The sequence below is a fragment of the Rhineura floridana genome, chromosome 5 (assembly GCF_030035675.1).
Source record: "Rhineura floridana isolate rRhiFlo1 chromosome 5, rRhiFlo1.hap2, whole genome shotgun sequence".
Lineage (NCBI taxonomy): Eukaryota > Metazoa > Chordata > Lepidosauria > Squamata > Rhineuridae > Rhineura > Rhineura floridana.
In genome coordinates, this window is record NC_084484.1 from 141,619,996 (window position 1) to 141,645,206 (window position 25,211).

The 25,211-nt window shown below is 42.0% G+C and overlaps 1 protein-coding gene across 1 annotated transcript in view; it reads right to left on the reverse strand.

Moving 5' to 3' along the window:
• Positions 1–25,211, reverse strand: part of F5 (coagulation factor V) — a 64,504-nt gene that overhangs the window by 33,648 nt on the left and 5,645 nt on the right. Inside the window, exons 3-11 of the mRNA XM_061628296.1 lie at positions 22,848–22,970; positions 21,387–21,599; positions 16,706–16,849; positions 16,398–16,619; positions 8,770–8,935; positions 5,788–5,965; positions 4,254–4,356; positions 3,339–3,550; positions 709–859 (exon numbers count right to left, since the gene is read on the reverse strand). Of these exons, the coding sequence (XP_061484280.1) occupies positions 709–859; positions 3,339–3,550; positions 4,254–4,356; positions 5,788–5,965; positions 8,770–8,935; positions 16,398–16,619; positions 16,706–16,849; positions 21,387–21,599; positions 22,848–22,970 (1,512 nt within the window). The remainder of the gene's footprint in view (positions 1–708; positions 860–3,338; positions 3,551–4,253; positions 4,357–5,787; positions 5,966–8,769; positions 8,936–16,397; positions 16,620–16,705; positions 16,850–21,386; positions 21,600–22,847; positions 22,971–25,211) is intronic.

Here is a 25,211-nt window from a genome sequence, read left to right on the forward strand (position 1 = left end):
TTAAGTGCTGTGTCCAGAACTGGATGCAGTAGTCAAGATGAGGCCTAACCAGTGCTAAATAGAGGGGACCTATACTTCACAGAATTTGGAAACTATACTTCTGTTAATGCAGCCTAAAATAGCATTTGCCTTTTTTGCAGCCATATCGCACTGTTGCCTCATATTCAGCTTGTAATCAACAATAATTCCAAGATCCTTCTCGCATGTAGTGTTGCTGAGCCAAGTATCCCCCATCTTATAACTGTGCATTTGGTTTCTTTTTCGTAGGTGTAGAACATTACACTTATCCCTGTTAAATTTCATTCAGTTGTTTTCAGCCCAATGAACAGCAATGGGACCTGGATCGAGCCCTGCGGTACCCTGCTCATTACCTCCCCTCAGTTTGAGAAGCAACCATTGGTAAGCACTCTTTGAGTACGATTCCGTAGCCAACTGTCAATCTTCCTGAGAGTTGTTCCATCCAGCCCACATTTAGCTAGCTCGCTAATCAGAATATCATGGACAACTTTGTCAAAAACTTTGCATTGCAAAATTTGGATAAATGTGAATTTCAAAGGATGGCTATGTTTTGGTTCTTATATTGGTTCAGAAAGTGTGGATTTGATAGATTCAGTTTTAAATGCAAACTGAATCGAATTTCTCCCCCAACCCTACTTAACACTAGTGATGTTGGGTTCTGACATGCTTAGCAAAAAAGTTTCTACTCACTGTGCATAACATTAGACTTGTAAAATTTGGGGTCATCTGTCTTAACAGTAGAAGGATTGCTGCAGTATCTTTTGATATTGTCCTCCAAATACCAGCTCTTATTTTCATCAAACACTGCAAAGACAGCATGTTGCTCGACATCAGCCTTGTTCTGAAAAATATCAAGAAATGCCATTGTTCCTGATAGCATATTAAAGACCTCCACACTCCACCCTGACATATAAAACAAAACCTCTTAGCACTGGGTAGTATTTGTCTAGATAGGCTGTCTGGGTAGAGAACTGTGGGCTCTGTACATCAATGGTTCCTTTCCTACATGGATGATCAATTCCAGAAGGTAGCGCTGGGATACCACTGCTCAGTCCAGTGACATTTATGCCATCAGATCCAACAGTGTTCCATCTTGTCTCCCATGCTATTTAATATCTCCTAGAAATGGGGGGAGGGATTCAATTCAGTTTGCATTTAAAGACAAATCTATCAAACTGACACTTTCTGAAACAATATGAGAACCTAAACACAGCCATCCTTTGAAATTCACACCTATCTGAATTTTGCAATGCAGTTCTCCAACCAAACAATGTTTACAAAAATGCATAGATTAGGGGAAAGTGTGCATAAATATGAATATATTAGTGAAAATAACATACCAAGATGCTTTATATTAGGAGGCTCTGCTTACAAAAATGTGTTTATTAGGAGAAATTTGCACTAAAATGTTGACAATTTTTTATGAGGAATTTTGAAAACAAAATCCGCAAATTGCTGCAGAGATGTGGAGAACTGAATTTGAGATTGGAAAAATAAGAAACCGAGAGAGCTACAATTGTCAGATCCTTCTATCCCTATATCCACATGAGGCTTCTTAGAAAGGTTGTTCACAGATTTAGATGTTATTAATATGTTGATAAGTGGAGGGATGAATGAATCTGTCAGTTATGATTTTACCCAGTTTCTCAGCTTTCTAATCTAAAGTTTGATTTGTCCCACTTTTGTATATGTTTGCATGGAAATTCATTTTTGTGTGTATTTCTCCTAATATACACATTTTTGTATGCAATTTAGCCTAGTATATGAATTTTCCCAAGAATTTTTTCCTTAAAAGAATGCATTTCCCCCCACATTTTTGTATTGGAGAGTTGCATCTCAAAATCAGAAGAAGTGAAAATTTGAATAAGAGCCGTGTTTCATTCCACATATTGATTCAGGAAGGGCAAATTTGGTAGTTTCACATTAAAATACAAACTGAGTTAATTTCTCCCCCAACCCTACCTGACACCCAGCTCTACTTTGACTATTCATCAGATGTTCCGATTCAATAATGGTTGAGGGTAAATAAACTACATTTCAATACAGATAAAATAACGGTTGTGTTGGTAAATTGTTTATCTGACCCAGGAGGCAGGGTTTAGCCTGTTATGGATAGAGTAATGCTCCCCCTCAAGGATCAGGATCATTGTTTGGGAGTACTGCTGAATCCAGCACTTCACTGGACACTCAAGTGGTTTCTGTGGCATAGGCCCTTTCATCAGTTCAGGTTGGTGCACCACTTGTTGCACCAGCTATGCCCCCTTCCTAGATAGAGATAGCCTGGACATTAGTACCCATGCCCTTAACTTCTCTAGGCTAGATTACTTCAACACATTCTATGTAGGGCTGCCTTCAAAACTTCATCTGGTAAGCTAGGCACTGCTCTAGGTTTTGTCCCAACTTGGACTGGTTATACAAAATATATATTGCCAATATTAAAAGAACTACATTGGATACCAATCTTTTTCCAGGCACAATTCAAGTGCTGCAACTGCTGATCATCTATAAACAACTTAGGACCCAAGTACGACATGAGCCTGCCCAAATGCTACAGTCATTATCTGAGGCCTCCCTCTGGGTTCCCCCACCCCTGAAATCAGGCAGGTGGTAATGAGGGAGGGAGCCTTTTTGTTGATTATTATTAATATATTATTTATTTGATTTATTATCCAATCTTCACCATAAGGTGCCAGAGTGGGTCACATGGCAGTTATATATGTAATGTCCTCCCCATGGAAGCTCACACAGCACCAACTCTTGGTACCATTCCAATGCTGGACAAAAAATGTTTTTGTCCAGGCATTTCCTATGAGACTAGCTTGGAAATGCATTAGCAGCTTGGAGAGGGGATTTTCGTCAGGACTGTTGCAAAGGGAGAAAGAATTAAATTCCCCATCTCCCTACATCCTCACATGGTTCTGAGGCTGCTCAGGCTTCTTCACAGATGCCATTGACATAACAAATATCAGCACATTAATTGAATTCATGCTATTAGCTTCATATCTTGTTTGGCCTCAAGAGCCTAAGAAGAGCTCGGATGGATCATACCAAAGCCTAAATTATTATTATTATTTATTACATTTGTATACCGCCCCATAGCCGAAGCTCTCTGGGCAGTTTACAACAATTAAAAACATTTAAAACAAATATACAAATATACATGCTGTTTCCCACAGTGGCCAATCAAATTCTTCTGGGAAAAACTACACTACTGTTGTTCACCAGAACTGGTACTTTATTGGCATACTGCCGCTGAACCGGGAGGTAGTAGCATATAGTTATCATCTGTCTCTCTCTGAGCATGCAATACTTGAGAGTACCTGTATCCCCTTCTTGTTGAGTGCCTTGCGTTTACAAACCAGAAGGGGTCCAATCAGTCCAGAGGCAATATCCCTTGTCACATCCACAGCACTATGATATAATCTGGTGATACACTGAGCATCCTTAGTTGTAGGTTCATCCGTGTCAAGTACAGTCCAATGATATGTGTAAGTTTCCCCTGGTTGGACTGCTTTACCCTGAGTGCTGTTCTCTGAATGGAGAACATAAATGGAGTAAGAGCAATGCAATAAGACCAGAAGCAAATGGCAATTACCCTGTGTAATGTGTAAACACTGTCTGCAAACCCCTTTCAGAATGAGTTTTTGTGCTTTTTCCTGCTACATCTGAAACATGTCTCCTTTCCTGGAGTAATGCATGAATTCACATAGTGGATTATTATTATTATTTTTTGTCAAGCAGAAGGTGAACAGCAGAATGAAAGCAATCAGTCAGGCTCTCTCTTCTATGCCTCTCCCATTGGATTGTTGTGCTAACATCACTTTCTTAATCAGGGCCAGCCCAAGAAAAGTTGCTGCCTGAAGCAAAGGACAAGATGAACATCCCTTCACAGTAGTGGCTGGTGGAGTGGCATGGGCAGTGCTGCATTGCTGACCTGGCTTCCCACCACCATGAGTTGCTGCCAGTTACTAGGAAGGAGAGGGGGAAAGCAGGAGTGCAGTGGCAGTAGTGTCAGATTGCCACCTCCATGCCCACACTGGTATTTTTGGATGCTACTTACTTTATAGTTAGCTTAAAAGCCCTTCAAAAGGAATGCCCTTTTAAGAAATCTGTTTAGAAATTGCAACAGGACCAGCTGTCTTGTATGGACTGCTAGGAAGCTATTGCAATAAATATAATTTTGTCACAATAAGAAAGACTGGAAGGAATCTGGGCAGAAATAATTAATAACCAACCTTTAGAATCTGAAGGATAAATAACTCCTTCAGCCTCCTTTGAAAGTGTCACTCCATGCACATAAATACTGTAAGGTTGACTGGCCATATTTTTGAATACAATCTGTTTAAAATGTAGGTAGAGAATATACAGTAATGATAGCCTTTATACAAGAGGTTAGCAACAACAACAACAACAACAACAATTCCATACTCTTCTACTAAATGTATCCAGGAGGGTGTACAGGAAGCCATAAAACCAAACAAGACAATCAGAGGAATGCAACTAATAAATAATTTCTAACAGCAATTGTAAAAAAGCATGCAATATGAATTGAGCTGCAGCACTGTTAAACAGCAAGCAGACAAATACTGTTACCAAGAGAAATCCTTGATTTTATCAGTTGTTTTTGTTCTTGTATGTCATTCATTCAGACAGATCCCAAAGAGTGAAGCTCTTGTTAATTGCTACTAGTATCAAATGATCAAGCCACAAGACCATTGTTAGATCTGGGCAAAGGTATATAATCCTGCCTGGAGCATTGGTTCACCCCACTTAAGAATGAGTAATTTTTGGAAATGGACTTTTCCATTTTTGACATGACAGCTTCCATTTAAAAAATTCTGGCTTGTTTTTATATTAGGGAAAATTTCTGCCTTCAAGAAACCAATGGTAGGAAGGAAGAAGTATAAGCTCTAATTTACAGAAAATTCAAAGAAAAAAATCTTATGTTAATTGCTGCAACTAGCATCTGTAGTTGTAACAATTTACAGAAAGGAAACCAGGTTAGCCCCTTGCAGTCTAAACAGCAATCTTGTGGTACCTTAAAGACTTAACACATTTATTATGGCATAAACTTTTCTGGACTACAATCTACTTCATCAGAAGTATTAGAAGTATTATCCTGAGTAGCAGATAGCTATATCTATATCTACACATATACACACTAGGGATCGGGGAGAAATTCCACTCAGTTCACATTTTGAATCAACTCACATCAATGTTCTATAAATCGTGGGACCTCACAGTGCTTGTCAAGTCATTTTTATCCTTATCAAACTTATATACTTCTGTGTACCTAGGGAGTCCTCAAGAAAGCAGAACCCAATGCTTAATTTTTCTATGGCGAAGTTTCATTTCTAAACTGAGAGGAACTCAACTACTTGAGTTCACTACTAGAGGGAATGACATGAATATTGCACATGCAGAACAAATAAATATTTGGCTAATGAGATTCACAGAGGAACGGGGGAGTTTTATGCAGAGAGTTATCACCAACACAGATCTGCAAAGGAGAGACAGTGGGCTGGGTCCAACCTAAATCAGTGGCACTTAGGTTCCACTGAAATAATTGAGAAAAGTTGGTCATCACTTAAACCACATAGATTTCAAGAGGAACTGGGTACAACTAGCTTAGGTTAAATCCAACTCAATATAAATACAGATAATTTGTAATTTTGGATAACCAAAATGCATATAGGCTAAGTCCTGTGCATGAATTAAATAAAATGGCATTTTAGACTATGTACTTTTTTCTGGATCTTCAATACTTACCTTTATCTGATCCCTGACCTCAGCTCTGATAACAGGGCCCAGAATTCCACGTTCTTTGGACGATACAGTTTCTGTGCGTTTGCTGAAGCTGGCGTCTTTATATTGTCTGAAGACAGCCTTTTTGTACTTATTGCCAATGAGATTTGAAAAATTTTCCAGATATTGAGCTTTATATTTTCTTTAAAATTGGGAAAAGAAAGAAAATGAGCAGGATCACTCAATAGGGAGATGTACTCCCAAAAGAAATTGACACCTCTTATATGCATTATAGTAACTCAACAAGGCTCCAGTAAAAAGTAGAGTATAAGCAGAGTAACAAAAGGGTTGTGCTACCAAACTGCTAGATGCAGTCTATAGAATCATAGAATAGTAGAGTCAGAAGGGGCCTATAAGGCCATCAAGTCCAACCCCCTGCTCAGTACAGGAATCCAAGTCAAAGCATTCCCAACAGATGGCTGTCCATCTGCTTCTTGAATGCCTCCAGTGTCGGAGAGTCCACTACCTTTCTAGGTAATTGATTCCGTTGTGGTATGGCTCTAACAGTAAGGAAGTTTTTCTTGATGTCCAGTGAAAATCTGGATTCCTGCAACTTGAGCCCATTATTCCGTGTCCTGCACCCTGGGATGATCGAGAAGAGATCCCGGCCCTCCTCTGTGTGACAACCTTTCATGTGCTTGAACAGTACTATCATATCTCCTCTCAGTCTTTTCCAGGCTAAACATGCCCAGTTCTTTCAGTCTCTCCTCATAGGGCTTTGTTTCCAGTCCCCTGATCATCCTTGTCGCCCTCCTCTGAACCTGTTCCAGTTTGTCTGCATCCTTCTTGAAGTGTGGAGACTAGAACTGGATGCAGTACTCAAGATGAGGCCTAATCAGTGCTAAATAGAAGGGAACTAATACTTCACACGATTTGGAAACTATACTCTGCTTCATAAACACAGCTGCAGTGTTTTGCACACTCACTATAGCCAATCTGTGCAAATGAATTACAATCTATGTCAGGCAAGAGTCTGCAGTGCAAAAAGTGTGGTAACGGCATGAGATTCTCCCACAACAAATCACGTTCCTTTTGGGGTAAGCTGTGGTATAACCTAGATCGCTGTTTGCCCTGCATTTTCAAAAGACTGGGACATAATACCCTTTGCCCTTGGCAAACATGGGCCCAGGCTGTATGATACATGACAATTTTTTAAAATGACCCATTGAATGGATTGAAATCATTTTAATTAAAAGTTATCAACATTTATATCCTTCTTGTGTTCTTATAAGTTTGCACAATTTTTTTTAATGAACTTCTTATATCCAACATGTTCATTTTAAGTCACAGCTCATATGTCCTGTAGTTCTGGTTGTTCATCCTGGGCGGAAGGGCAGGATATAAATTGAATAAATAAATAAACTTATATAGTTATTAGTTCACTCATGTCACCAAGCAGAAGGCAATGTCCTTTCAAATATAAAATTATATTCTCTTATGGAAAAGAACACTGCAGTGTTGTTGCTGTATTTGGAGGTAGCCACATATTAATTCTTGCTTTGTTCAGGAAACATAGCACCAAGAAAGACTGGGTCAAAATGATTAAAAACAAAAACCCAGAAAATGATAGCATTACATTAGTTTACAGAATTCGAAGGGGGGAATTATATAGGGTGTGGGGAATTCCCTGAACTAGACAGTTCAGGCAAATATTTGTTGCGAAGTTCTCACAGTTATTGGTTTTAATGCAAACCTGCCTCAGGAGTTGCAGTTTTGAAAGAAGAAGTTTGGGTGGCTACTGCTGCATTGCTAAAAATGAAGAAATGCATCACCAAAAAAAGAGGACAAAAGATGGCGTTTATTTGCATACAATTTGCATATGCTAATTCATATGCCAAGACGCAAGTTTAGAAAGAATTACTGCAATTTAAATGCAGGATGCTTCATCATAGTGGGGAAGACTGTTACCAGGTGGCCTGTGTGCCTGTCCAGTTTGCTGTCCAGGAGCCGATTGCTGATGGGCAACTTCAAGTCACGTGCTCTCCACTTTTATGGCTTTTTATCTTTAAACTAGACTTGGACTGGATAGCCCTTGTATGAGAAAACACTTTCACACAGAGGACTGTCCTCTGACAGTCCTACAAATAGCCTGAGGACTATCTTCTCTAAAGCAAGACAAATTGCTCTGCTAGAAGAACTGATGGGAGAGGAAAAGGAGCTTTAAACTTTTTCTACTCAAAGGGTTTCAGGTGAACACTGAAACAGGAGCATGGGAATCTCCCCTTGAAGATATAAATAATACATAGATCCTCTGGTAGGGTCTTTAAAATCATGAATGAATAAAAATGAACAAAATTTGCAAAGAAAATGGGAATGAGGTGATGAAGAGTTTTCAGGAAAAGTCAAATAGCATCTTTGGTACCCAAATGCTTTTCTGTGCAACACTTCTGCCATACCTGCTGCATTTCCTAAATTCCTCTTTTGTTCTTCCTGTTATACAGAAAAGGAATATAATTTCCATAGGGATATAGAGATTTAAGGATCTAAGAATGTAAATAGCACCCTGCATTTCTATACCCCTAATATATGGGATGGGAGAGGAATTGATTGATTGATTGATTGATTGATTGTATTTATATACCGCCCCATAGCCAAAGCTCTCTGAGCGGTTTACAATAACTAAAAACATTAAAAACAAATATACAAATTTAAAAACACATATTTTAAAAACAATTTAAAACACAATTTAAAACAATTTAAATTCAGGAGCAAGAGACTGATTCATGCTGAATAGAAACTATTTATGAAGTTTCCTACAAAACTGCTGTTGCTGCTCTAACTCCCTGCCAACTCATTTCCTCAGCTAATGACCATGTTACCAAGCCCTTGTTTGTGGTGGAACCTTGACATTTAAAATCAACCAAGCAGGGCAGAACTGCAGAGTTCTAAGGCTTAGGAACCTATTTCACTACACCCTCCCTCCCTTAACATATTCCACCATGTTACCTATCAACAGTGTCAGGAATTTCCTGAGCATAATCCCAGATCACTTCTTCAGCAGCAATGAAATAATCCCAGTTCTTAACCATCCGCAACTCTTTATAGGATAATTTCCTCGTTAAAGTGTCTGGTTTTCCACAGTCTTCTATGTTGAGGTAACCATGCATTCCAGCTGGAAAGACAGGTGATGACTGTTAGTTGTTAAGAAATGTTTATGTCCCAGTACTTTTCATGTTTGCTTTCAGCCAAGCCAGATGAAAGTTAAGGTATGTATTTTATATTTCTGATTTTTAAAGAGGCCTGTAAAAGATGTGGATCTCTCTCCTGCCCGGACTAAAATCTCTTCCTCTTTAGCCCACAAAAGAAATGTACGAGCCATTCACCACTCTTTTAGGGTGTAAAATATCACAACCATGATAACCCATGTTGAATCACACACCTGTGGTGTAAACTATGTGTGGAATCCAAATGTGACCTTCCATTCACGGGCTTTTGATCCAACAGTTGCCTTCCACTAACAGAAAGGAGGATAAGATTTTCATCAACACCCCCTCCTCTGTACAGCCCCAATCACCCCAGAGGGGGTTGGGGAGACATTCCAGAACAGCCTGGGAGGTTTCAGGGGAAATCAGTGAATATTGCCTTCGTTCCTCTTCCATCAGCAGAGGGCACCACCCATTTTTTTTTAAAAAACCTCTTCTGCAAATGGAAGGACTCCTCCCATTCTCAGAATGGCATAATTGTATACTACCTTATTTGTTTTGGTGTGACAGAGCCTTTCAAAGACTAACATTTACTGTTAGAAGAAACAGACATCTCTTAATATTTTCTTTTTTTCATTCATTATTATAGGCACACCAGAACCAAAATAGCCATAACAAATTAACAAGTTGCCCCTTGCTTACAGCTTCACCAATGTGCCCTCATGAGCAAAAAGTGACCCACACTGATTAATCTACTAAAACATTCCTTTTTAATCTATTTACTAAACCAATTAAAGATTGTACCCCTAATAATAACATTTGTACTTGACCAACAAGATAAAGACATTTGGATCTTCCTCCCTATTACAAATTGTCAGCATAAGTAATAACATATCCAAGAGTTCATGACTATCTAGGCAGATGGTGTCCACTTGGAATCATTATATATTGCAGTGGTGAGCCAGTTATTGACAAAGGCCACTGCACACAGGATCACACACTTTGAGCACACTGCCACTAACCCACACAAAATGAGATTGTAGCTGCAGGTGTCTTATTGCTCTGTAGTCACTTCTGTAAACTGCCGGTCTAATGGCCAGATTCTTCTACTAGCCCTCTGTGATGTTCCTATATTAATGTATATATGGTAAGTGTTGTTGTTTTAGAAGATACATGGTAAGTGGAGTGAAAGAGGGGGAGTGAATGGGCAGTAGAATGCGAGATGATTGGCTGAGTGTTTAAAATGGCTGAATGTATAAAAGGAAGAGTGAGAGTGGAATCTGGGGGGGGAGAAGAGAAAGAGGTGGATGTTGATAGGTGGATGTGGTGTGAATTTGAGAGAGTTGTTTGCCAGGAGAGCGTGAAGAAGGAGGGAGGTGGAGTTCGGATTAGTATTGAGTAAAACCATATGCTTATGTGCCTTAAGAAGAAATCTTGTTAAACTTGTTAGCTTTGTTATTTGTAATAAATACTTAATTTGGTTTACCAAAGGCCTGATCCTTGGCTGGGGTTTCACAGACCAGAAGGGAGGGTAAGGTAATGACCAAGGCTGAAGGGGAACTGTAACAAATGGTGGCAGCGGTGAAGAGAATAACAATACCAGTATTCAGAGTCTCTGGGAATACTAGTATTGGGACGTTACTGGTGGTTGCCTAGCAGGGGGATCTGTTGAGATCTGTGCTAGAGCGGATAGGTAAACCATAAGAGAGAGCGGTCCGGACTGGTGGAGTCCCTGGTGGTGCCTAGTGACAGGCAGTAGCCACGTGCAGGTAGGAACCTGACAGGGAGAGCCAGGGAAGGACGCGTCACATGTGGTGTCAGTAGCGGTGGGATACGAACAACAGAGAATCCAGATACGAATACTAGAGAATCCAGAACAGTGGTGTGGCAAACAGAAATAACAAAACAAGATTTCTTGTGAGAGTGACTGGCAAAGAGTGTGTGGCAAAGAGTGAGTGAACTCAAACACCATGGCTGAATACATAAAAATGAAAAGAGAGGAGCTGGTGGAGAAGTGCATAACATTCAATTTACCTCACGAGGGTAAAGGGGTAGATGAATTGAGGGTAGCACTTATAGGATTTGCAACTGCCCAGCAAAAACAACCTGTCAGAGAAGAGACCCCAGAAGGATATTTAAGCAATCCCGCTTATATAGAGTACTTGAGAGAGAAGTTAAGATGGGAGGCTGATGAGAAAGAAAAGCAGCGGGTCTTTGAGGCTGAGGAAAAAGATAAACAGCAGGAGTTGGAAGCTGAGAGATTGAGGATGGAAGGTGCAGAGAAGGAAAAACAGAGGGAGTTGGAAATTGAGAGAATGAGATTGGGGTTTGAGGAGAGGGAGAAGCAACGAGCATTGGATGCTGAATTAAAAGTAGAAAAGTTAAAATTTGATAGATAGAAATTTCACTCTGAGGGGACAAGGAAAGAGAGAGATGGAGCAAAAATAAAAATTACTCCAAAGGACTTTGCTGTCTATGAGCCTGGTCAAGATCCTCAAATTTACCTCAGCACCTTTGAAAAAGCAGCTCAGTTGTGGGGGCTACCTGAAGATAAATACATGCAGTATTTATCAAACCTGATTAAAGGGGAATTGGCTGAGGTATACCAATATTTCCCCTCAGACAGGCCCGTCACCTATGCTGAGTTTAAAGAGGCAGTATACAAAAGGTTCAGACTGGGACCTGACTACTTTAGAAAATTATTCAGAAACTGTCAGATCCAAGCAGGGAGGTATTTTGTGGAACTGGGAGCAAAAATGATGGATATATTTGGAAAGTGGATGAGTAGTGCCAAAGCTCAGTCAGTGGAAGAGGTGAAAAGCCTCATGATACTGGATCAATTATACCATCAGTTACCACCAGAAATAAGGCTCCTGGTCAAAGACCGTTCCCCTACATCTGTGCAGGAGGCCGCAGAGATGGCGGATCACTTCGCCTCCAATAGAACTGTCTGGGTGGGGAAAACATCAAGAGAGTTTAAACCCAGACCATATAGTGCTGGCAGAAGGGATGTGGTACCACAGTGAGTGAGTCCTCCAGTAAAATCTGAAGGGCACAGGACACCCCAGAGTGGATCTGTGTACCCTAAAAGTGAGGAGAAATTATGCTACAAATGTGGTAGACCGGGGCACCTACGTTTTCAATGTGAGGTTGCCAACCCCATTAGTAATCCTGCTCAGACAAGGGTAGTGAAAACAGAGCCCAAGGCTTTAGAAACAGCGAAAAAGGTTCAGTTTTGCCAGATAAACTGGACAGAAGTAACAGACCTTGATTCAAGTCTGAGAGAGGAAGTGAGTGTACAAGGGGCAAATTATTGGGCATTGCTTGATACTGGTGCCGCTCAGACATTACTGAGGCCAGATTTAATAAAATCTGAGGTAATATTACCTCAGGAAACTGTGACTATCCAAGGAGTGAGAGGTCAACCAGAAAGTTTGCCTGTGGCCCTGGTGGATATGGCTTGGAGAGGCCGAGAGGGCCGATATAAAGTAGGCATTAATGCCCAGCAACAAGAACCAGTAATACTGGGAAGGGATGTAATGGGCGCCCAAGGAAAGATCTATGTAGTGACCAGACAGCAAATTGGCAGAGAAAAAGAAGCCATATTAAGGGGGGCTGAAACAAACAGGGTGGAATCTGTTAACCAGCCTCAGGTCACCATAGCAACCACTAGCAGGCCTGCTGAAGAAGACAAACTGTATCAAGTGGTCTCTGGGGAAGAAGCAGAGCAATTCAGGGAAGAGCTGCATAAAGATATCAGTTTGAAGCAGGTAAAGGAACAAGCCCTGACCCAACAGATTCCTTTCACTGACAAACTGAGGAATCAAGTTGTGTGTGAGAATGGGATTTTATATAGACTGTGGATGCCTGCTGAGAGAAAGGATGAATGTGAACCGGTGAAGCAATTGATAGTACCTAGCAAATACAGAACCAGATTGCTAGAGGTAGCCCACGATGTCCCATGTGCAGGACATCTGGGAATAAAAAAGACCAAAAGGAGATTGGCTGCACATTATTATTGGCCAAATATCTCCAAGGATGTAAAACAACATTGTCTATCTTGTGGAATATGCCAAAAGGTGGGAAAGAGTGAAGTAAAGACCAAGGCACCCTTAAAGCCCCTTCCTATAATTGGACAACCCTTTTATAGAGTGGGAATAGATTTGGTGGGCCCTTTTTCCAAACCCACAAGGCATGGCAAGAAATATCTAGTGGTGGTGGTGGATTTTGCCACCAGGTACCCAGACGCAGAAGCACTGAGATCTGTAGAAGCCCCTGTAGTGGCGGAGGCTTTATTAAAAATCTTTATGAGGCTGGGTTTCCCTCATGAAGTGCTGACAGATCAAGGCAGTGTATTCATGGGAGAAGTGATGCAATGTATGTGGAAATGTTGTGGTCTAAAACATCTAAAGACCACTACTTACCATCCCGCCACTAATGGGCTAACTGAGAGATTCAATAGAGTTTTGAAGGGCATGATAAGAAGCTATGTTCAAGATCACCCACAAGACTGGGATGAACGTTTGGGATGCTTCTTATTTGCATACAGAGAAGTCCCTCAGGAGTCAACAGGCTTCTCACCCTTTGAACTAATGTTTACTAGAAAAGTGAGGGGACCTTTGGAACTGCTAAAAAATTCATGGGAAGGAACTCTGGGAGAGTACAAAACTTCTGTAGTAGATTTTGTATTGGAATTCCGCAATAAATTAACATCAATGATGGAAGTAGTGAAAGAGAATTTGAGTCATGCACAGGAGAAGCAAAGTTACTGGTATGACAGAACAGCCAGAGAACGTGTGTATGATGTGGGAGATATGGTTATGGCGTTCATACCCAGGAAACATGACAAATTACAGGCTAACTGGGAAGGACCATATACCATCAGAGAAAGGCTTGACACAGTGACATATGTAATCACCACAGACCAATTAAACAAAAGCAAAGTGGGTCATGTAAATATGTTGAAGCCTTACCATACCAGGGATGCACAGGTGTTGCAAGTTACCTTATTCCCTGAGGGAAGTGGGCCTGAACTTCCAGATTTGGTACAGGAAAGCAAAGACAAAGGAGGGGTAGATCAAGTGGAATGGTCAGAGGAGGTAGAGGAGGAAGTAAAAGAAGAGATTCTGAGAGTTTTGAAAACCTATAGGAATCTCTTTAGCAACAAACCTGGCCGAACCAGTATAGTTATACATTCCATTGATACTGGAGATCATGCCCCAATCAGATCTGTTCCGTACCGTGCAAATGGGAAGTTTTGAATGAGATCAAAAAGGAGGTGGAAGATATGCTGGAATTAGGAGTGATCAGGGAATCCATCAGTCCCTGGGCCTCAAGTATTGTCCTGGTTCCGGAAAAAGATGGAACGACAAGGTTTTGCATTGATTATCGGCTAATCAATAAAATTACTGTCCCAGATGCGTATCCTATGCCTAGGGTAGACGCTATGTTAGAGTTATTGGGGGCAGCAACCATTATCTCTACACTAGATCTCTGTAAAGGATTTTGGCAAATGGAACTAGACGAGCAATCCAGAGACAAAACTGCCTTCAGTACACCAGATGGGTTATATGAGTTTGTGACCTTACCCATGGGACTAAGGAACTCACCAAGTTCATTTCAGAGGCTAATCAATACTGTGTTGCGAGGCATGTCAGATTTTGCAGTGGCCTATATTGATGACGTGGCCATTTTTAGCAAGTCGGTGCCTGAGCATGTCCAACACCTGACAACAGTATTGGAGCCCTTAAGGAAAGCAGGCCTCACAATAAAAGCTAAGAAATGCCAGTTTGGACTAAAGGAAGTGATCTATTTAGGACATAAGGTGGGGAGTGGGAAAATCACCCCCTTATGGAGCAAGGTGGAGGCAATACAAGCGTGGCCGATCCCCTTAACCAAAAAACAAGTAAGGGCATTTCTGGGTGTGGCTGGATTTTATAGGAAGTTTGTGAGAAATTTTGGGGAAATAGCAACCCCCTTGCATGAATTAACAAAGAAGAAGTGTTCTGAGTGTGTGGTATGGACGGATGAATGTCAGAAGGCTTTTGATCTACTGAACCAAGCCTTGTGCCAAGGACCCATATTAATAGCACCAGACTATGAGAAACCATTCATCGTGGCTACAGATGAGTCGGACCTCGCGCTGGGAGTCGTCTTGCTACAGGAGAGGGAAGGCACCAGACATCCAGTGGCGTACCTGAGTCGCAAGCTGACGCCGAGGGAGAAAAACTATTCATCGGTCCAGAAGGAGTGCCTAGCGGTCGTGTGGGGACTGAACAAGTTGCGCCCATACGTGTGGGGACGAAGATTCACAGTGACTACGGATCATCGGGCCTTGTTATGGTTGCAGACTATGAAAAACCATAACACTATGCTGCAGAGGTGGTCCTGGGCCCTACAGGACTATCAAGTGGACTTCCAGTTCATAAAAGGCAAGGACAATGTACTGGCCGATGGACTTTCCAGGCAAGTGGCTGGGACTGCAGTGACGTGATCAGGCAGAGGAACAAAGAAAGACATTTTCCCCATAGAGACTTTTATTTGTTAACGCGACGTATAAATCCTGGAACAGGAATAATACCCTGCTGTTGTTTAAGGGGGGGGGGAAATGTGATGTTCCTATATTAATGTATATATGGTAAGTGTTGTTGTTTTAGAAGATACATGGTAAGTGGAGTGAAAGAGGGGGAGTGAATGGGCAGTAGAATGCGAGATGATTGGCTGAGTGTTTAAAATGGCTGAATGTATAAAAGGAAGAGTGAGAGTGGAATCTGGGGGGGGAGAAGAGAAAGAGGTGGATGTTGATAGGTGGATGTGGTGTGAATTTGAGAGAGTTGTTTGCCAGGCGAGCGTGAAGAAGGAGGGAGGTGGAGTTCGGATTAGTATTGAGTAAAACCATATGCTTATGTGCCTTAAGAAGAAATCTTGTTAATCTTGTTAGCTTTGTTATTTGTAATAAATACTTAATTTGGTTTACCAAAAGCCTGATCCTTGGCTGGGGTTTCACAGACCAGAAGGGAGGGTAAGGTAATGACCAAGGCTGAAGGGGAACTGTAACAAATGGTGGCAGCGGTGAAGAGAATAACAATACCAGTATTCAGAGTCTCTGGGAATACTAGTATTGGGATGTTACTGGTGGTTGCCTAGCAGGGGGATCTGTTGAGATCTGTGCTAGAGCGGATAGGTAAACCATAAGAGAGAGCGGTCCAGACTGGTGGAGTCCCTGGTGGTGCCTAGTGACAGGCAGTAGACACTTGCAGGTAGGAACCTGACAGGGAGAGCCAGGGAAGGACGCGTCACACCCTCACTATCACCACCATCACAAGTGCTGCCATTGTTATGATGATTTTTCAAATTTGTATGACTTCCACATGAGAGAAGGAACTTAAGGCTGTGGTTGCACAAATGCCAGCATAATAAAGATCTCCTTGCCTTCCAGATGCTTTTCAATAAGAGAAGATATGAGCCACTTTCCCGTCCTGCTCACAGACATATTTGCTGTTGCTGATGCACCTGCAACAAGGTTGACAGTTGACACTTTATAGTGGTTTTGTTCCAAGGTTTGTCCATTGAAATGGACGGAGAAGATCTCAGGGGCAGAACTCATCCCTATCAAATGCCAACTGATGCGATCATAAGCACAGGCCTGTACATCTGAAACAAAAGAAAGTAGTTGGAACTGTTGTTTTAAAAACACTGTAGCAAAGTAAATCAATATAGGGCAATAGGACATACAGTACCTGGTAGTGTTCCATTAGCATAACCATTGATTGTGTACATGAGGGAGGCAAATTTTTGCCAGCTTTTGCTTTCATCAAACACAGCAAACATCAGCACATATTCCCTGTCAAATAGTTTCTGTGTTCCATTTTCATTCAAGCTTCCTAGAAGAGGAGGAAAAGGAGAAGGCAGCTGTCACAGACACCAGCAAAAATTAAAAATGTTTTGTCAAAGAAGATGCAAATAATGAAAGATAAACATAGGAAACTGCCTTATACCATCTAGTCCCTCAGGCTTAGTGCTCTTGACAATGACTGGCAGCAGCTCTCCGGGATGACAGACAGGAGTCTCTCCCAGCCCTACCTAGAGAAGCCAAAGATTGAACCTGGGACCTCTGGCATGCAAAACATATGCTCTACCACCAAGCTACAACCCTTATTGGACTCCAGAAAATTCCTGAGTTGATAATATATTTTAGATTTTCAGTCTAGTGTATCCCTTTCAAGATAAAGATTTAGGTGGGTTTCCCTTTTAGGGCAGATCCACACCACACATTTAAAGCATATCAGATGCACATTTAAAGCACATGACTTCTCCCAAAGAATCCTGGGAACTGTGGTTTTCCACTCACAGAGCTGCAAATCCCCAGCACCCTTAAACTATTTATTATTTATTAATTACATTTGTTTTCCTGGCTTCTTTTAAGAAGTTCAAAATGGTATATGTGAGATTCCCAGACTGTCTTCCATCCAGATCATGCCCAGATCTGCTTTCTTTCAGAAATGGTGCTAAATCAGGCACCTTCAGATTTCCTGGGACTAACATTTAACAATTGAGGCTACAACCCCATATTCACTTACCTGGCTGGCAGTAAGTCCCACTGAAATCAAAGGGGCTTACTTTTCAGTAGATATGTATAGGAGAAGCAAGGAGAATTCTATGAAAGACCAGAGATATATTATACCATTGTTCTTAATGTAAAAAGGGGGCACTGGTCTAATTACAATTGCTTGAGAAGTCTAATACCAAGTTTGAAGATGCGCGTATGGGATTTACAGTAAGCAGGTGAGCAATTTAAAACAACAAAAATCAACAGTCCATCCATTTATTCACTCCTAATTTGCAACAGTCCAAGTATAGCTGGGAAGAGGGTCAGAAACTATGTGCTCCAAAACCTCAGTTGCAGAGGAACTAGCTGCAAAGTGGTTGTTATGAATTAGCTGTGTTCATGATGAAAGGTTCAGGATATGCCCTGCCTGCTTCAGGTGGCACCATGAGAGAGGGGTAAATGGGGGCAAGATTTGGCATCTGAATAGGACAGGAAGACTTTGGCCACATTCACACCATACATTTATTCCAGTATTATTCCACCTGAAATGTTCATGGCTTCCCCCAAAGAATCCTGGTAAGTGTAGATTGTGAAGGGTGCCGAGAGTAATTAGGGTAGGGTTGCCAGGTCAGAAGCATCCCAAAACCTGAGATTTTAGGGGCGGGCCCAAGTGATGTCATGGGGGTGAGCCCGAATGATGTCACAGGGTGGGCCCAAGTGATGTCACGGGGCGGGCCCAAGTGATGTCACGAGGTGGGCCCGACTGATGTCATTAAGCATGATACATTAAGCATCAATCACAGTTGCTTGGAGTGTACAATTAAAAAAAATATCTGACTGGAAATTAAGCTAGACATCTTAGCTGAAAGATGGAGCCTGGTTAGGGAACCTTTAATCTAGCCTACTTGCTTTCGGCAAGAAGAGTTTAAGTGCCTTCAGGCCAGGCCAGTCACCAGAAGGCCACTGTAGGAAGAAAGGAGCCTAGTGTTGTCGAGATGTTAGATAGGAGCATTTGGGAGTAAAGATGGATGCCCCTGATGGCTGCAATTCTAAACACACGTACTAAGGGACTAAGCCCACATAGAACTCAACAGGACTTACTTCTGAGTAGATATAGTTTGGATTGTGCTGTTGGCAAAGCTTGACTAGGGATCCTCTACAAAGACATCCATATCCAAGCAGGGTTGGCAACCCCCTGCCTGGAATGCCCTGCCCTTATCTTTTAATGTGGCTGCTCCAAACTTTACAGATTTGACCCTTCACTTCAGAAAGAGGTCTGAGAAATGAGTAAGAGTAAGAAGATTCTATACCCTTTTTTGTCTTCATAGATGCCCTCATCCTTCCCCTGCGCCCAGCAGAAGCTCTAGGTCAGGCGGGACACAGTGGCATCTCATAGAGGACACCCTCCTCTTTCATGGGGTGTATGATTTGTCCTGGCCCAGAGCAGATTTTGGGGGTGGGCACCCCCAGTTACTTATTTTTCCTGTATGTCTTTTTCTGCTTTGATTTTGTATAAATGCTCTCCTCTGTGCCCTGCGCCCAGAGAAGCTCTGGGCCAGGCGGGACACAGTGGCATCTCATAGAGGATACCCTCCCCTTTCCTGGGGTATATGATTTGTCCTGTCCCAGAGCAGATTTTGGGGTGGGCACCCCCAGTTACTTATTTTTCCTGTATGTCTTTTTCTGCTTTTCGTATAGATGTCCTCTTCTGTGCCCTGCGCCCAGCAGAAGCTCTGGTCCAGGCAGGATGCAGTGGCATCTCGTAGAGGATACCCTCCCCTTTCCTAGGGTATATGATTTGTCCTGTCCCAGAGTAGATTTTGGGGTGGGCACCCCCAGTTACTTATTTTTTATGATTTTATGACATCATTTTGTATTTATGATAATATCAGAAGCCTGATGATTTTGATTGCATAAATGTATTGTTATTCCTGATGGGGAGAGTCCCCCGATCACAGTGATATATCATACAGGGTATCCCAACATATATTTTGGGGTTCAGAGACATGTTAAGTTTGGTTTGAAGTTGCTGTAGCTGTCAACTCTTCTGTTTTAGTGTTTTGAACTTTCAAGCAAATAAGGAACTGGGAACTAGGAACCAACTTCAGCGTCGTATCAGTTAAATAGATTAAACAGTCGTGGGGGCAGCTGACGTTTTGGTGTATATCTCGGGAGCCAGACCACCTAGAAACTTAATTTTTAAAAAAATTGAAGCTGAGAGTCTGGAGATTAAGTGGTGCTAGCAGGAGAGCTGGAGGGCCCCCCAAAAAACTGGAGACTCTGGCCGAAAAACAGACCTGGTAACCCTAAATTAGGGGGCTTCTATTCCCCTGACAGAGCTTCAGTTCCCAGGGTAGTTTAACGATGAGTACCTTTTCCCAGGGAACTCTGGGAATTGTAGCTCTGTGAGGGGAATAGGGTAGTGTCCACTAACTTCTCTCAGCATCCTTCGCTACACTTCCTAGGAGTCTTTGGGGGAAGCCACGGCTGTTTAAAGTGGAATAATAGTGGAATAAATGGATGGTGTGAATGTGGCCTTAGAAAGATGTTGTTCCTAGTGGGGAGGGATGTGTGGCATTTCAGTTCCATGCCAGACAGCAACATGTCTTTGTCTAGCACTGGATGGGTTGTTTCACTGTGATACTTTTTTGTCAATGGATTTTTATCATAGTTGTTGTGAGCCACCTTGGGCCCTGTTTTTCAAGGCTATACATTTTAATCCAAACATAAATAATAGAAGGGTTAGAAGAGTGCAATCTATTCATCCTCAGAAGCAGGCTCTCCTCTCCAGGAGCAGAGATATAGTCCCCAGTCATATGTGACAGGCGAGACTCAAATTCCAAGATGGGATATAAGCTTCTGAAACAGAATCTTATACCTATTCTGGAGGGGTAGAAAAACTCAGACCTGGCAGCCAGATGTGGCCCTCCAGGCCTCCCTATCCATCCCTCAGCTCTTTTAGGCTGTGCCCAGCACCAGGCCACACCCCTCTTCCCAACCCGTGTCCCTCACTAGCCCTGCTCTGTGCCTGACTCAAGCGCATTTGCCTGGCTGGAAACCCTCGAACTGTGATAATGCCTCTCACTTGCCTGGATGGAGAATGGAGAAATGTAGGCATGGGTAGATGCCTCTGACTTTAGTGTGGCTGAAATCTAGCCTACTATAATCTCATCTGTTGCTCCACCCACTTCTTCTCTCTTGCACTGCACACTGTTGGCATGCGGCCCTTAGAAGGATGCTCAACAAATAATGTGGCCCTCAGGCTGAAAAAGGTTCCCCACCTCTGCTATACTGAGACATCAATGACAGACTTATCTTCTAGCAGGCCATGACATAGTGGCCTGCTAAAAGATAAATTATGTCCTGTCAAAAGGAACTACTTTGCAAAGAGGTCAAGGAACTATGGCAGGTAAATATTATTTATTGGTAACTTTGTTGCCCGAAGTTCTCCAAGCATCATTTAAAACCAAAATAAATATATGATATCATAAAACAAACTAATAAAACAACCACCACCCCTATACAGACTTAGAATGCTTAATCTATCAAATGCCTGGGGGGGGGGAGATAAGTATTTGCCTGGTGCCAAAAAGATGTCAATGAAGGCGCCAGGCAGACCTCTCTGGGGAGAGTATTCCACTGATGAGGATCCACAACTGAAAAGGCCCACTCTCCTCTTACCACCCTCTGAGCCTCCTTCAGAAGGGGGATCCAGAGAAGGGCTTCAGAAGATCTAAAGGTCCAGGTAGGCTCATATTAACAAATAGGAATATTCATGGGTTGAAGGGTAGAAGGACTTTAAAGATAAACCCCAGTGTTGATTAGTACTTGCAGACTGTCTGGTTTGTTCAACATAATAAGTATGTTATTACCATTTTTACATATCAGCAAGGCACCAATAAGGCCAGAATTGAAGTCTTGCACCAGGTTTTCATGTGAGTAGTAGGCATAGGTGAGACAGGGAGGATCAGCCTCTCGAGGACCAGTTCCTGCTGTGATCTCCCACACGTATTTATACGTTTGTCCAGAAGGCACAGCACCATCCAGTTTTTTGATAGCCAACGATTTGTCAGAATATGGGGAACCTTCAATGGCAGAGAAGTAAGGATTTGCCATTTTATTAATAAACAATGCTACCAACAATGGCCTTATAGAATAACAAATAAATGTACATACACACACCCATCCATACACATGGTGTTTAAACCAGGGATGGGGAACCTGTGGCCCTTCGTATGCGGTTAGCTTACAGCTCCCATTGTCTCCTGGCCATTGGCCATCCTGGCTGGGGCTGACTGAAGTTGGAGTCTAACAGCTTTTGGAGACCATCGACTCCCCACCCCTGCTTTACACATACAGCTTCCCCCCTCCCCCATAGTTTGCAGAGAAGGATCTGTCCATTTTGGTTCTCTTAAACTGGCTGGGGTTGATGGGAGTTGTAGTCCGAAATATGTAGAGGGCACTAGGTTGGCAATGGCTGCTCTGTGGGAAGTCAGTTAGGGATATTATCCATCTCACAAACAGTGCTGTAACATTACTAGTGTGTGGTGTTCCAAAATGTATACTGGGATGGGAGGTGAGGATTTTAGCCAGTGCTTGAATTCTTGGTGGCAGGGTAGGGGAGAGGAGAAGGTCCTTAATGAAACCCACAAACCTTGCCTTTCTACCTGACTCCCACCAATTTTAGCTACTTCTTCAGCTCCTCATAAGATGCCCTCCTACTCTTGTTCACTGAAATGGGAGAATGACTCAGTAATATTTTTTTTGGTGCCTATTACAAAAACAAGCAAGCAAGCAAGCAAAAAAATCCAAAAACATACACAACCCAAACCTCATAGGGATAACCCTCTTCCCCACTGTTCATGTTGAGCTACATGTGAGTATCATCAAAAGGCAGCTCCATCCACTTCTATAGACAGTATTATTTCTCATTCTCTCACATTGTTTATGTAGATGTTAACATGGCACAGAAAAACAAACAAGTGCTACTTTAAAACAGACATTCCAGTTACTTTTGGTATTGTGTTTGAATCACAGATGCAGAAAACAAAACACCTTTCAGTGTCATGTATGAAATTGCCTTTAGATGTGATAGAGGAGAAAGTCACTAGGATATCTAAGAACATTGTCATAGTACTTTTATTATTATTATTATTATACCCAGCCTTTTGGCCAAAGGCCCTCAAGGAGACTTACAAAGAAAAATACACAGGTATAAAAATACAATAAAAGCAATACAATTTACAAAAATTAAATTAAATAACAAATAACATTATAATAACAAATAAAATTGAATAACAAATAACATTATCATTATTGGCACCAATACTTACCCTCTGACCGTGTGTTGTACATTATGCCTTGCGGGTGAATGCTCAGCGGTTTGTTAGCCAGGTTCTTAAAATGAATGATGAGTGTATCACCCACTTCAGCACGTAGTGTTGGCCCCAGCAGCCCTACCAAAATAATTATACTTTTAAGAGAGAGAGAGAACCACCTAAAATACACAAAAGGGCACTCTTGGGAAAAGAGACTTGTCTTCTAGCTGAGGGACAAACCTGAACACAGAAGTAAATAACCGGTGGCTATTACACACGATCATTCCTTTGGGCAGCAATTTTATTATTTGTTAACACATGCATGCCAGTCTCCCTCCATGAAGTTCGGAGTGTAATTTGTTTTAAACTATGTTTAATACTGTAGTTTATACTGTTGTGACGTGCCCTGGGACCTTTTGATGAAGGGCAGGCAATAAATTTAATAACAGCAGCAGCAGCAACAACAATTTGAGCTTCATAATAACCAGTGAAGGAAGAAAGACTGAAGAAGGGAGATTATTGCTGTGTTTATATCTCTGCTCTCACCTTCAGTATGTCTGCTGCTGACTGAATGCGTGGAAGGGGGAGTGAGATTGTATCAAATGGAGGTCAGGGCAGGACAAGCGGGCGCAAACTGGTTTCCTGCTCTATAAGTTCAGTTAACTTGCCCAAGGTTTAATTTGCCCAAGGCCCATGACACACTGTTTCTGAGCTGGCATTTGAACCCAGATTTTTCCCAGGCAAGCCTAATATCCTAGATACTGCACCACCCCTAAGCGGGATGGGGACCCTGCCCAGCCTTAAGAACATGGGATATATGTAGATATTAGAAACATAGAAAACTGCCTCATAGGTCAGGCTAGTTGTCTTTCTAGCCCAGTATTGTCTACTCTGATTGGCAGCAACTTCCCAGGGTCCCAGGAAAAGAATTTTCATTATGACCTGCTTCTCATTTCTTATAAGGAACACAGGAAGCTGCCTTATACCAAGCCAGACCATTGGTCCATCTAAGTCAGTATGTCTATTCTACACTGGCTAGCAACAAGCTCTCCTTACCTGGAGATACCAGAGATTGCTCTACTGCTAAGCAACAGCCATTCTGCTAACTAGAGATGCCTTTGATTCAGCCTGGGACATTCTGCATGCAAAGCAGGTATACTACCACTGGGCTCAATGTGTACTATGTGAAAGATTCAGATAACATATTTGAGAAGTGCAAAAGAAAAAATCAGTTGCTGGTAGTCTGGCATGCTCCATTTCACAAGCACAATTCTCAGCCTAGCTGGATGTCCCAAAGTCCTGGTAATGCCAGTCCTGAGTGTTCCAAAATCATGAATTAAAACCACAAGAGGTCAAAGCCATGTATATAGCTGTGTACCATGAGGCTTCCAGTTCCTATAGACATTCTAATGAACACAGATAGGCAGGGGGCTGAGCCCCCACTCCTGCCAGCAAATTGAATGAAAGCCTGAGCAATCCTAGTCACTTAAAAACAAGGAAAATCAAGTATGAAACACAGGTACAGCCAGCTAGCAATATAACACTTGATGAGGAGAGATTCACCTACTCAGATTGGTAGGAAGCTTTATACTTATTTATTGTTAAAAGCTACAATAATTACTTGATGGTGTTTACTCTGTTTTAGCATACCAGGCCAACACCCAGGAGAAGGCAGCACCCTAGGACAAGAGAGGAATGTTCAAGAGGGTTGTGTATTTTGCAACAGTGTTATATGAAGCTGTGTCGTTTCACTGGAAAATGATTTGCAAAGTCCACCTCTCATCCTCCCTCTTTGAATGCTCATTTTTTTTTGCTACTGTGTGTTTCAGCGGGGTGGGGTGAAGCAAAAACCCACCCACTTTTATGTACACACACTTTCTTATCATACAAATTTACAGGAGACTGTGTGTGCAGGAAATTCTGGAACAAGGCGGAAGTGAAAGGAGGAAGCCACAGCTCAGTTTTGTTTGGCAATATGCAAAACAATCTTCAAAAGGGGTACATACAGAACAACAGTTAACACGTATCCTCTGTATATTTTGGATCAGTATATACAGCACTGTTTACCAAAATGATAGTCACATTCCAACAAACTATTTTGTCACAGTCCAGTAATATTTTTTGGTATATGGAGTCATTAAGGAGGAGACCATGGAAACTAACTAGTTATCAGTGTAAACAAGAACAGAGTAATTTCATAATAACATAAGAAGAGCCTGCTGGATCAGGTCAGTGGCCCATCTAGTCCAGCATCCTGTTCTCACAGTGACCAACCAGATCCCTGTAGGAAATCGTCAAGCAGGACCTGAGTGCAAGAGCACTCTCCCCTCCTGTGGCTTCCGGCAACTGGTTTTCAGAAGCATACTGCCTCTGACTATA